Here is a 12,934-nt window from a genome sequence, read left to right as displayed (position 1 = left end):
CATAACGCCCATTGTAGGCTTATAGGTGTAGCTTTCGGATATTTCTGGTACCCACTTCATATGAGTGTATAAAACTCTATACATAGTTATATGACATACTGGCTGTGCATCACATAGCATCTATACACGTATTTTTTTTAATTGTAATCACGTTTACAGCCTAAGTTAGTCGCACCAAAACGATTGTTTTAGCTTATTCCCGTACAGTTGAGTTTTTCACAAATGGCGCACCATAGCATCTTTTCCATAGTAAAAATAGCTTGTGTCAGTCAATCTCAATATAAAATTACACTCCACCAATTATATTTTTGCGTTAAAGATTTATTTCGCGTAAATTTATTCTATAATTTTTTTTTAGGTTCACAAATTTTAAATCAATATTATTGGACCGGTAAAAATTGTTAAGACCTTTATGTCAAGTAGAAAATGAGATAGATAGATAAAGTCTTTGTTGCACAAATTAAAAGTGAAAACAGGAAATGTGGAATAACAAAACAATAAAAACATATATATATATAAGATCTGACAACCCTTTATGGTAGAGAATTAGGTTCGGAAAAACGAGATAGTGCAACCAGTGATACAATTAAATTAAATACATATAATTATAATATATACTTACATATGAATATAATATATATATATATATAAATATAAATATATAACATGGATATATAAACATACAAAACAACATATAATATTAGATAAATAAAATTCTTTTAGACGATCTTTAAATATGTTTACTGTCTGTGACTGTCTTATATCTCTCGGCAATTCATTCCACAGATTTACCACTTTTACAGTAAATTATGAGATAATGATGTTTGTCTGAACAGTGGGCTAGGTTGTGTGTGGTCGATCAATAATAAAATATCCAAACAAAAAAAGAAAGCTGTATATTGATTAAAATATGCTGTGCAACAAATAGTCAAAGAAGTTATAGAAGCATGCTTACGATCAGAGTGTTTAGTGCACGCTTTTTTCTGAAATAATTCGTTGTGAAACTTATGGTAACAATGTGAAAATGAGTGAAAAGTAACAGAATAAGCACATCCGATACAAGCTTGCAGAGTGTACCGATGGAATTTTCATTTTTTTTCAATATGTCTGATAGTAATAAACTTGTTTCAATTTCATTTGTTTTCATTACCACTTTTTGTCATTATAATTATAGTCGACTAATAACTCATTATTGTAATAGCAGATTTGGGGATGAGACCTTCTTAAATTGAAATCGCATCAAAATTGGTAAATTCGTTTGGGAGCTACGTTGCAACAGATAGACATACAATGTCACATGTTAAACTTATGGCATCCGGTGTTCTGTGTTTTAAGGTGAAAAAAGGAATGTTTTAGTTCAAACACTTTAGTTATATACTTTACTTTAGTCAAACACGTTATATATAATGTTTTAGTTTCCGCTTTAAGGTTTCATATTTAATTTCTTTCGTCAGTAAAAATTGTGTGCTATGCCAGAACTCTCACTGCAATGACTTATAAATCTGATATCGCTTCACAATAAAACCTCTTTAGAGTCAAAGCATATATAAATGAAAGAATGCAAAAACCACTCTAAAAAGGACTAACGTTTTTTTGAACGTAAACCTAATAAAATTTCATTTTAACACAAAGAAAATCTGAAGCCTATCGAATAATGTGAAGGGAGAAAAAAGGCCTAAGTCGTCAAAAACTCATAAAAGAATTCGGCTGAGGCATGCGGGGGAGCAGGCGCGGCAGGGCGGGGGGAGGGCTGCCAAAAATCTAGTCTGACTGGCTTGTGTAGTGCAATGTACTGTGCAACGAATTTGGGCGGCACAGAGGTTGCATGGAGCAGCTTTGGCTGTCCAATTTTTCAAGTGGTAATACATCATATGATTGTGCTGAATTAAGCCATCAAATCATTATGATTAATTAACCTGTCATAAATTAGATTACTGTACCCAGGCTTCAAATATCCTACTGCTGGATTAACAGAGAAGACCAATTTTTTAAGATTTTTTTATGCCACTAAAAGTTAGCCCTTGAATGCAATCTTACCTGCAGTGATGATGCAGTCTAAGATGGTAGCGGGCTAACGTGTCAGGGAATATGGCTGTTATATTTAATCCATACACCTAATCGGTTTCTACGCAACACCGGACCGCTAAATGGTGGTAAAGTGGCACGTCAAAGCCTCCAATCAGACCGGACCAAAGAAAATTCCAAAATAATAAATTCCCAAATCTCCCCTGACTGGACTCGAATCTAGGACCTCCAAATTAAAACCTCAGTAGTCACTGCTGCGCCAAATTGCGTCTCGTCGACAAAATCTATCAAACACACATTTCATTGGATAGAAGCAGGCTTTACTTAACCGTGTTCCAGAATATTCAATAAACATTTACCATATTTGCGACAGTCAGCAAAAGCCAGGCAAATTTGCACGGTGCCATTCAAACTTCTTTAACCTGTACACCCTACATACCAAAATCTTTCGACTCTTCTCTTCGATCTTTCAAAATGAACTAGGGTACATTTTAATGTGCATTCAATTTGATTTGTAATGACGTTTTTTTAAATATTTTCCTTTACAGAAGCCTTACTGTTTACTTACTATTTGTGAACTCGCTATCCTTACATAAACTGTTTCGTTTATAACGATGGCGTAAAGAAAAAAAAACACTATGAACGTTTCGCTATGACACTGGATCATCCTGAGCTGTTGACTCTACAATATGCACGTTCTAGACAATTGCACCATGCAGATTTGCCTGGTATTCGCGGCAAAATCATGCTTATATTTAATTCTACATTTTATTTTTATTTCCAAGCCGGGTCATTGTCAGTTCCGTGGATTCTTTAGTCCGTCCGACTTCTAAAGAGCATCGACCGAATGCCCTCTGCAATTGATAACTTCGAACAAGTAAGACATTAGGTTAGATTTAACAATGACCTAACGTATACTAACAATTAATAACAAGCCCTCTAAACAAGCCAAGTCAACGATCTTGTTCACCTCAAGTTCCACATACGGATTTGTTTATAAATGTCACTATAGTTATGAAGTGCAGTGGTGTATCCTGGTTTTAAGACGGTTTTATTTCAAGCACCTTCGTAATAATGTTTCGCCAGAGATTTGCAATTTTAATATTAACTAAGCTAGCGACTTTGTTAGAGTTTATATTAATTTTCTAAATATTCCGCCAGAACCGTTAGTTTTAATATGGTGTATAAACAAGTATAAAGACTTATAACATACAGATATACACCAAGACACTGAAAAACATTCCTGTCCATCACACGAACATTTTGTGGGAATCGAAACCACAGTCTTAAACTCAAAAAGAAGGGTCGCTGCCCACTGCGCCAATTGGCTGTCATAATACCATATGTCCATCTTCAGGATGCTCTATTAATGATTTTCATCCAGATCAGTTATATAGTTGAGGTCAACAAAGGGAAACAAATAACAAGAAAATATACAAACTCACATACTTTCGCATAAAAATCGTTGGTCTGACTTTTTTTTAACAGTAAAAACATGATAAAAAAAATTGTTTGTTTTAGTAGCTCAACAAAACCCTCGATACGAGAGAGAAGGACAAGTTTGTCTCTTTAGCATTAACCCTCGTGACATTTAGGTTTTACAGTTTTTTAATTAGTTATATGTAATTGTACCTTTTATTTATAACATTACCTAAATTCTAAGTAAAAATTAAATGAAGGTATACGCTCCGACTTATTTGGTTAAGACGACGGTGTTTTTAAGATTTTTATCACAAATACTTCATCGACTGTCTTGGCATATATATAGATTTAACAGGCATTCCATTGTTTTTATTTGTAAACATATTTATACACTCTAAAATAACAGAAACTCTAAAATATTTCATTTTTCACTTTATGCCTGCGGGATGAAAAATCTATCCCATGATGGGACAATAATGAAATTCTCCAGATAATGTAAGAGCACTTGGAATTTATTATCCTCCAGCATTAGTTGAAGCAGCATTGCCATGAAAATAAGCTTGTGCTGTTTAATTAAGTGGATGTTTAATTTAATTAATATTTACCGATTTGTTATTGATATTCTTTATTTTATTTTTAGTTTCAATTATTTTAAACGGTTGTTGGACCTTTAATTTAAGTACCTACACATTACCATACGAATCTAAATATAATATATGATATTCAGTCTAGATATTTTAAATTTGGTTTAGTATGTGCGTTGCGCAGAGTTAATCAGAAAGTTATGAAAATTAAGCTTAATTTGCTATACTCCGCGAAAAGCAGGAGAATCTGTATAGTGTAATTTATAGTATCTCCAATCTCTACGCACGAGGGTACATTGCCGAAGGTATGTTTGGTGTGGAGTTTAAGGATTGGAGAAATTATAAATTACATCTACATAAGCTTAATTTACATAATATATCATGGAATTCCGCAAAGTAACGCCTGCTTGCATCCAAATCAGATAGTGTTGGAACTTTTATAAAGTTACCTATCGATAGGAAGAATAAAATATTGGAACTCCAAGGTTTTTGTTGTCCGGTCGTTAGATAGTCGTATGGTCAGAGTAGGTGCATCTAAAAAGTGCAACGCGATCGCGGGAGGCTGCGAGTGGCGGGCGAAAAAATAAAGATGGCCGAAATCTGCGCGGGCGTCGACCGGTCAACGACCCCGGCACTTAGACCGCCTAGGCTTCGCAAGGTGACTTTGTGCTAACGCCTAATGAATATGCGATATATAGTGTCGATGACTTTAGTGACACACCGAAATTTTAAAAGGTATTTTTTTTAGCCGAGCACAGACGATGGTTATGATTTTAATGACGGTTTATGGTTTTTGTTTATCCGTCTGATTGTCTATTGATTAATCGCATCCTTGGTATTCCATGGGAAGTACATTTCTAAGATTTTAAGTAATAAAAATAATAGTTATTTCAGATTCCGTTGACTTCGTATGCTATAGGCGTCTACTACAAATTTAATAGGCATAAAATCCAAAAAAAAATTAACACAATATTATTGACTGTGTTTGGTATGAAATGAAAGGTCTTACCGTGTTTATTCTTTAAATAATATAATTAATGAAGGAATAATCAGTCAGTTTTTAGTTTAGTGATGAAAGTTGTTTTGAAACTTTATTGAATTGCATCCTCATCTTTTCTAGATGTTTAATGTTTTTTTTTTAATTTCCGTAACTAAAATTGCTAATCATGCTATAATCATGCAATACTTCTAAATCTTATATATATGGGGAAATTCGTAACTCTATATCCCATAATTTAAGGGTTTCCATAGATTTCCTAGAAATTAATTAATTAATTATGGACGTATGGTCAGATAAAATTAATTATTTACTATTATTATTACTAGTTGTTGCCCGCGACTTCATCTGCGTTTGTTTTTACTTTAAAGGATCCGAACAGTTCATTTCAGAGATGCCTGGCTGTTTTTTTTAATTAATTTTTTTTTTTTTAGTGGTCAGCCTAGCATTTATGCAGTATACTGTCTACGCTAATTCTTAAGTGAGGGGGTCTGCTCCCCGCTGAGAAGTTCTTTGTTCTACCGACAATAATATTGACCAGATCAAAATTAAACTAATAACAACCTTTCCGGTGAAAGAAGAATTGTGAAAATCGGTTTACGTGTAGCGGAGTTATGAAGTAAAGTCGACAAAAACTTTCAATGCATATCCTGAACGAACCCAAAACGTAAACGTATTTCGGGATGAAAAAAATGTTTTAATTTAATCCGAAGCGTCAGCTATAAATGTACTAAATTCCATTCAAATCTGTTCTGTAGTTTTTACGTGATGCGCGCACAAATCAACAGCCATACAGACACGGCTAGTCTACGATTTTATGTGCCTATGCATATAGATTATTATTGGTGATTCTAATTTGCTCACAGCCGCTGTTGTAACGTATGGATGGATGTCTCGCGTGGGCGTAGGTACAGTTCCTCAATACTCGATTCATTAGCGGGCGGGTGTGCCACGGTTCGTGGTGCCAGATCTTTTGTGTGGCTCCGGTCGCCGCATTACTCATACTGCTTACTGTGTATGCTTAGATACAGGGCTGGCTACAACAGTTTTTTTTATTTAATCATAACACACTCAAATCTGAACGCTAAAATCGGTTAGTGGCACGTCTTTGTCAGTACGGTGGTAATCACCCAACACGTTTAATTCCCAAATGCCCCTACCTGGAATCGAACCGGGGATCATCTACCAGCCACAGGTCGTCAAACGTTAAAGTAAGAAGAGGAGGAAGGAGGTTTAAAGAACTACCTCAATAGGCATGATGCTGGTAACAAAGAATCGCTAAAATATTGTATGTATCTAATGATATTCATGTATTATGAAAAACATATTTTTTGTTGCGATTCTTTGTTCCTATTACAGGAACATGAGGCTACCTAACTTCGCCTCAGGTTTCTGGACACCGGGAGGCATTTTTCACCTTAAACTTAACACCAGCGTGACTTGTATAGGCACGATACAAATAGTTAATCACTTGTTTATGTCCAATGAAATGGGATGATAAATATATTATATTAATTTTGGTAGTTAGTTTTTTTTTTTTCATGGTCTTCGGACACGAAAAATTTTATTAACATCATGTCCCAAAAATTGTTCCTTACGTCTGGTGACCCAAGAGCTGGCGCTTATTTAGCCCAACGGCTAAGTCTAGCAATTCAAAGGTGCAATAGCGCCAGCATTTTGGGTACCATGCCCATTAGTGAATATTTGATGAATAGTTATTGAATAGTTTGATGGCTTATATTTATTGTAAATATTAATTTTAGTTTGTAATTATTATTTCCCTACAAAAATATATTTTTCGTATGTTTATTTTTTGGTAGTTACTTATTTATTTATTTGTATTTAGTTACAAGTATTGTTTTATACATATTATTTATATTTTTATTTCTTCTTCTTCAGCATTTTTCGACCAAATTGGTGAAGGCTTCCTACAACAACTTTCAATTCTCTCGATATTGAGCTGTGAGGATCCAATTCGAACCGGCTACCGGCTTTTTTTCTGTATTTGTTTTCTTCGCCATTGGTTGCCTGGAAGAAGTCGCTATGAAGCGATAAGGCCGCCAAATTGTATACGTTGTTTTGTTATACTTTTCTTTTTTATGTACTTTATGTGGGGTGCAATAAAAGTATGTTCATTCATTTATAAAATTTGCTTGTCCACCTAAAGCAAGTTTACCACTGTTTAATATTATTAGGATATATTTTTATTATTTCAACCAATGATCGGAGAGTGGATAAAACTGTGGGAGAAGATACACATTTTGTCCTTGCCCCGTGAAGAAAATGTGTCCTGCTTTCGCTAGCTCTACAAGTAAAGTTACAGTTGGGGGTGTATATCTATATATCTGTAAAAATAAGAAAATATGTATGTTTACACACGTAAGAAGTGAAACTTCTTTATGACATCATGTTTTTTAATTTCTTTATTACAATTAATTGATGTTTACTAGATTAACAGTCGTATTAATTTGTAAATTGCTATTATTTACATGCTCTGATATTTACAATCAACACTAAGGTTAACCTGATGAAAGTTTTAAAAAATGTGACTTAGAAATCAAGATGGCGCGTAACATAAAAACGTTACATTGCTATAAAATTTCTCTCGGTAAAGAAGTTTCACGTCTAAAAGGTATTTTCTATCCCGAAAAAATACACCATTCTAATGGTATCTCATAGGTAAAATAGACTTTTCACTATTTATTTAAATAAAGAAATTTTCTTTTTGTTTTTCTACAAGTAGGTATATTTGATCAGACAAAAACAAAAATGTTGAGAAAATAATTTCAAACTCACTTAAACTGGAAAATCTTGTTTGTGAGATGAGAGATGATGAGTATTTACAGCGGGCCTGAGTTTGACAATTCATAAAAAAATATAATTTCATTTCGCTAACGTCACTTTTATGTGACAACCCTGATTGAAGAATGAAAGAATTACAGCGTGTTCGGAGTGTTTATGAATGTACATAAAACATTTTTTTAGATTGCATACCCCGAACGTGATCTCAATGTGAATGGCTAAAAAGGTTACATGTAAACGTAAGGTTCTTATTACTTCCTCTATGTAATAAGCGCTCACGATTCCAAAGGTTTGCTCGAATCCGGGTATGAATTAAGAAATAATGACGTTTTCTATGTAATTCGTGGTTTATACTGGTGTAGAGTATACGTGGCGAGGTCGCAGATGTGGCACTTCTATAGACTGTTTGGCAAATTTTTTGCTATCTAATAGACTAAGTCTATTTACGTTGAATGGGTAGTCGCGTGGTATTAGTAGCAACCTTACTTTGTAGCAGCTATAAGTGAGGTTGACATTTTATGCCGCTTTAATGTACTAAGCACAAACACACCTTGGGTTCCTTGGAATTGATTGTATCACAGGCTTTATTGAACGAAGTTGGGTAACTATTCTCCCTAACCAAGAATATCCGACATTTATAACGATTGCTTAAAAAAAAAAGAAATAGACTTATGTCATAGTAAATACATTGACCCTAGGCGTTAAATTATTGACACTTTTTTCTTATATATATATATATATATTTTTTATATATTCATCAGCTCTCTCTCTTAATACCCATAACACAAGCTACGCTTACACTGAGGCTAGGTGGCGATGTGTGTATTGTCGTAGTATATTTATTTATTTTATCCTAACATTAAAACCCAATAAATAATTGATTAATTGACCAAATTATTTTGCACAACCGCCAACCTACAAAATAGAACCTAAATGTTGCCAGATATCGGAGCTGTGTTTCAATCAATTATTTATTAGAAATCGATTTAAATTACGATACTTTTTGAATAATTAAAATGATTAACTACTTGGTTGAACGAATAACGTGAAATCGAAAATTGCTTGAATAATTACGTCCTAAACTAACCTTTTTCTAATCAAGGGAAGCTACAATGATTCAAATATCATTTTTCCTTACAAAATAATGCAATAATGAATACTAATAACGATTAAAAACGACTTAATAATAATCGAGTAGAAATAGTTATATCTAGTAACACCATATATAAACATTCGGCCGGTTGCGGCAAGTAGTTTTTGTTTACATCTTAGATAATAATAAGATATAACCTCAATTTCAGCAACTTAAACAAAGATTTATCTTAAACCTGGGTGAATAAATCAAAATAGTTAGCAGAATTTTGAAAGATAATTGTTTTTCTACGTAATTTTATTACGTAGAAAAACAATTATCTTGTCCACCGTGACATAACATTATGTCATTAGTGACCCAAAGCTCCTAAGAAAATGGGCAAAATTCTTTAAATTTAATTTTTTTTTTTTTTTGTTCATTATGAGTTACTATTCTACATCTGATCATAAAATCAATAATTTATCCTAAGCTTTGGTTTTTGTAATCGTTGTAATAATAGTGTCAGTGATGGTGAAACAACCCTAGCCATGATTCCATGGCTTAGCCTAGATGAGATAGGTAAAGCTCAGCCTCGAGGCGCATACCTCCGCTTGACCTGTCCATCCGGAGATGACCACTGCCCTACCACTTACGCAGTTTATCTTTTCGTTCTAGCTGAAGTCTTCAGACGACGGTGGAACGGATGGGGGAACACCACCAGCAAATGGCTCCATTTTCACCATGACCCTCAAAAATAATCATCTTATCGTTGAAACGGAAGAAAGAAACGTATGTATAGAAATTAAAATTGCACGTTATTTATTTGTGGCGGGAACTATAAATTGGCATTTACACGTGTATGTGTTTGCGTATGAAAGTATACGTTTTGTCCATACGATATTATCTAGCAACATACGTTTTTTTGTGTTGCCATAGGCTGCCATAGTAATCCGACCCCATTTGACTTTAATATATACACCAAAACATCAGCTGATGTTTTGGTTGTCACTGCGTAAATTATTATTATTTATTTGTTTATTATCAATTATTTAATATTGTGAAAATTTTGTACGGTTATTCTTCTCAAAGTATCGAATTCAGGAAAAAGGTTGGTAAAAATTATTATCATCAATAGTCCATACCAGTCCAGTACTGGCTTCTTGCAACGAGGTTTTGTCTATAATCATCAAGCTGGCCAGACGGATTGGTGATCACAGTAGATGCTGTTAGTACCGAGGACGTCACTGCTACCCGTTTTCTGTTATATTGTTTGTCGCCTTTTGATACCCGCGGTAAGCAAAGGGGTGGCGACAAGTGAATTCTGATCTACGGCCACCACACGGCAAACAAGATGCAACGGGGATTGAGGTATTATAGGTAGGTCTTGTACAACGTGTTACAGAATTACGAAACAATATTGAAAGATGCATAAGTATATATCAAAAGGAGTCACCTTGTAAAAATATTAAATTCAAAGAAGCATATTTATTTTTCCGAATTCAAAACATTCAAAGTGTTTACTTATGACAACCCTATTGAAGATGAAAGACCGACACGCACATAGTACCTATGTTACGCGATGCGCACCTAATAAAGTGACTGGAGTCACATGATTTTAATTTTGCATGTGATGTTAGGGATGTATCTGATTTCTTTCAGTAAAAACTATGGCTGTGGTTTACTTAAAAACTATTAGGTTTTCGATATCCATATAAGTCTCAGAGACAGTACATAATGTACCTCTAAAGCCTGTGAAGTATTATTTCGGTTTTCATTTACACGTTGCATAAATGATTCAGATATTTGAGTCTGAGAGTCATTAAATGTCGATTGAACTAAAAAAAAACCCTTCTATTAAATGTGTTCATGAGCAATAATAAACCGACCTCTAACAATATATTTTAGAGTTTGTATTCCTCTTTTTTATGCTTCGTACCACCCACCATAACATCTTGTGTAATTTTGGTGAAGATAAGTTATTTACAATGTCGTATATCAAATTTTTAAGAGATGCCATTAAAAGTTATCACGAATAATTATTCTTTGAGGTTATTACTGCGCCCAAAAGATTGAAATCTTGTGTGACAGTCTAACAAGTCATGAATTTTATATTCTGATTATGTAGTTTAAAATGCAATTATTTATAACTCCAAAAATATCTTAAAAACTGTGTACATCTTCATCATCACAATCATCATTACCAGTCTTATAAAAAGCGAGTGCTATAGACCATAGACCCATCACTCTGCTCCAACGAGGGATGGTGCGCTTTGGTGTTTGAAATATCATATGAGATAATTATGCCTATCCATGGTCGTAATGCCTATCTGCCTATCCAGCTTTTGATGTATGGGGGTGAGGGGGATTTGTTTTGGGCGTTGTATTTTTAAGTTTATACATTTATTACGAGATTTCTAGCTAAAGATTCCAGCAGCTGCCCTCCCCTAGAAAAAAAGATAAAAACAAAATAGGAACAAATGTAGTTCAAGTTAGTCCAAGAATTTGTCAATCTTATTTGTTTTTTTATACACATACAAAGCGCACTGAACTACTTGAGACTGTGCTCCAGAAAGTAGGGTAAATGTGGAACTCACCTATGTAAAGTTGTGCAAAACCTAATTTATTTTTGTTATTTTCAGGACATAACCAAAAACGGTCGGGAAACGAAAATGAAGTATTCTCCAGATAATGATGGTATATTCGTCGTTGAGGTCCAACAATCGACGGCATACAGACCCAACAACAAAACAATCCACTGCTCTCCACACCACGACCCTCAGATATCCACCAATCAGGCGCTAATCCATCGAGTACCTGAAGAGTTAGATAGTAAAATCATCATAGAAGAGGACAGTGAAAGAAGCAGTGGTAAGTTCGAGAAACAAGCCTTAGCGTTATCAAGCACGGGTCTTTCAATTTCCGACCTAAGTATGTCTTCTATAGGGTCGCATAATGTTAGCTACTCATACAGCAGCCAAATAGGTTATGACCAAGGTCCTTTTGGGTACCCCATATATGCTGGATACGACACATCTAAAGACGATATTGGTGATGCGATAATACATGATAACTCCCAAGAACCATTGATAGGCAAAACACCAACGGATCCAGATAAACCAGTTGTCACAGCAGCTATATTTAAACAAGACTCCATAATAAGCAATGAAGTTTTAAAAGGCCCTGGATATTGTATTGAAGGATCCACTGATGGGCCATTACTCTCTGATGTGCAAGCTCGAGAGTATAGCTTACAGCATTTGCATGATCATAAAGAAAAGAAGCTGGAAAACGGTGTTGCTGTACCCATAACTGATAGAGTTGATACTAAAACTTTTAGTAGAGCTGATAGTTTACCCATGACTTTAGAAGATGAGTCAGAAGTGAAGGTAATGGAGACTATTGCTGAAGATATACCGTCTAAGGACCATTTGAAAGGTAAGAGAGCTTCTTTACCTGTTATAACGACGGATATGTACGAGTCAGTGAAAGAAGTTATCCAGACCGGAGCACCTAAATTCGAAAAATTTACCAACGAAATGTCACCAGGAGAGAGCAGTTTTGACAGTCCTCCCATGATCACTATAACGGAGGAAAGCGAATCCTGCAAGTCTGATAGCACCAGTTAATTCATCTCAATTTTATTGTAAATAGGTGTAAGTAATTATGTGATTTGAAGGTTCGAAGGATATTAAAAAAATTGTAGAAGTCTATATGCAATACCAGTAAACATTTTTATAAATCTCTTATAACTGCAATTTTCTTAATCAAATTTTACTCTTTTGGAATGTTTGTAATTTAGAAACACCCCATAATAATTATTAAATGGGTATTTTTTTTGTTAATTTTTGTGGCTAGGCATGACAAGTTTTGGTATTTTTAAAAAACCCTAATTCCAATCAATCTTCGTTACGCACTTTGAGCCTATGACTACGTAAGTCTTTAATTAATGGCGAGAAAGCTAGTTGTGTTTAAGCTAAGCAAATACAAATTTTTGCCAAATTATTTTCTCAATATTGACGTCAGAAAAGATTT

At 34.3% G+C, this 12,934-nt stretch overlaps 1 protein-coding gene across 1 annotated transcript in view; it reads left to right on the top strand.

Moving 5' to 3' along the window:
* LOC120628748 overlaps positions 1–12,627 on the top strand; it is an 88,602-nt gene extending 75,975 nt beyond the window's left edge. The window contains exons 5-6 of the mRNA XM_039897354.1: positions 9,578–9,691; positions 11,542–12,627. Of these exons, the coding sequence (XP_039753288.1) occupies positions 9,578–9,691; positions 11,542–12,528 (1,101 nt within the window). The 3' untranslated portion in view covers positions 12,529–12,627. The remainder of the gene's footprint in view (positions 1–9,577; positions 9,692–11,541) is intronic.
* Positions 12,628–12,934: the final 307 nt, after the last annotated feature.

This window comes from Pararge aegeria, chromosome 13, assembly GCF_905163445.1.
Source record: "Pararge aegeria chromosome 13, ilParAegt1.1, whole genome shotgun sequence".
Lineage (NCBI taxonomy): Eukaryota > Metazoa > Arthropoda > Insecta > Lepidoptera > Nymphalidae > Pararge > Pararge aegeria.
This window is presented reverse-complemented; position numbering and strand designations above follow the sequence as displayed.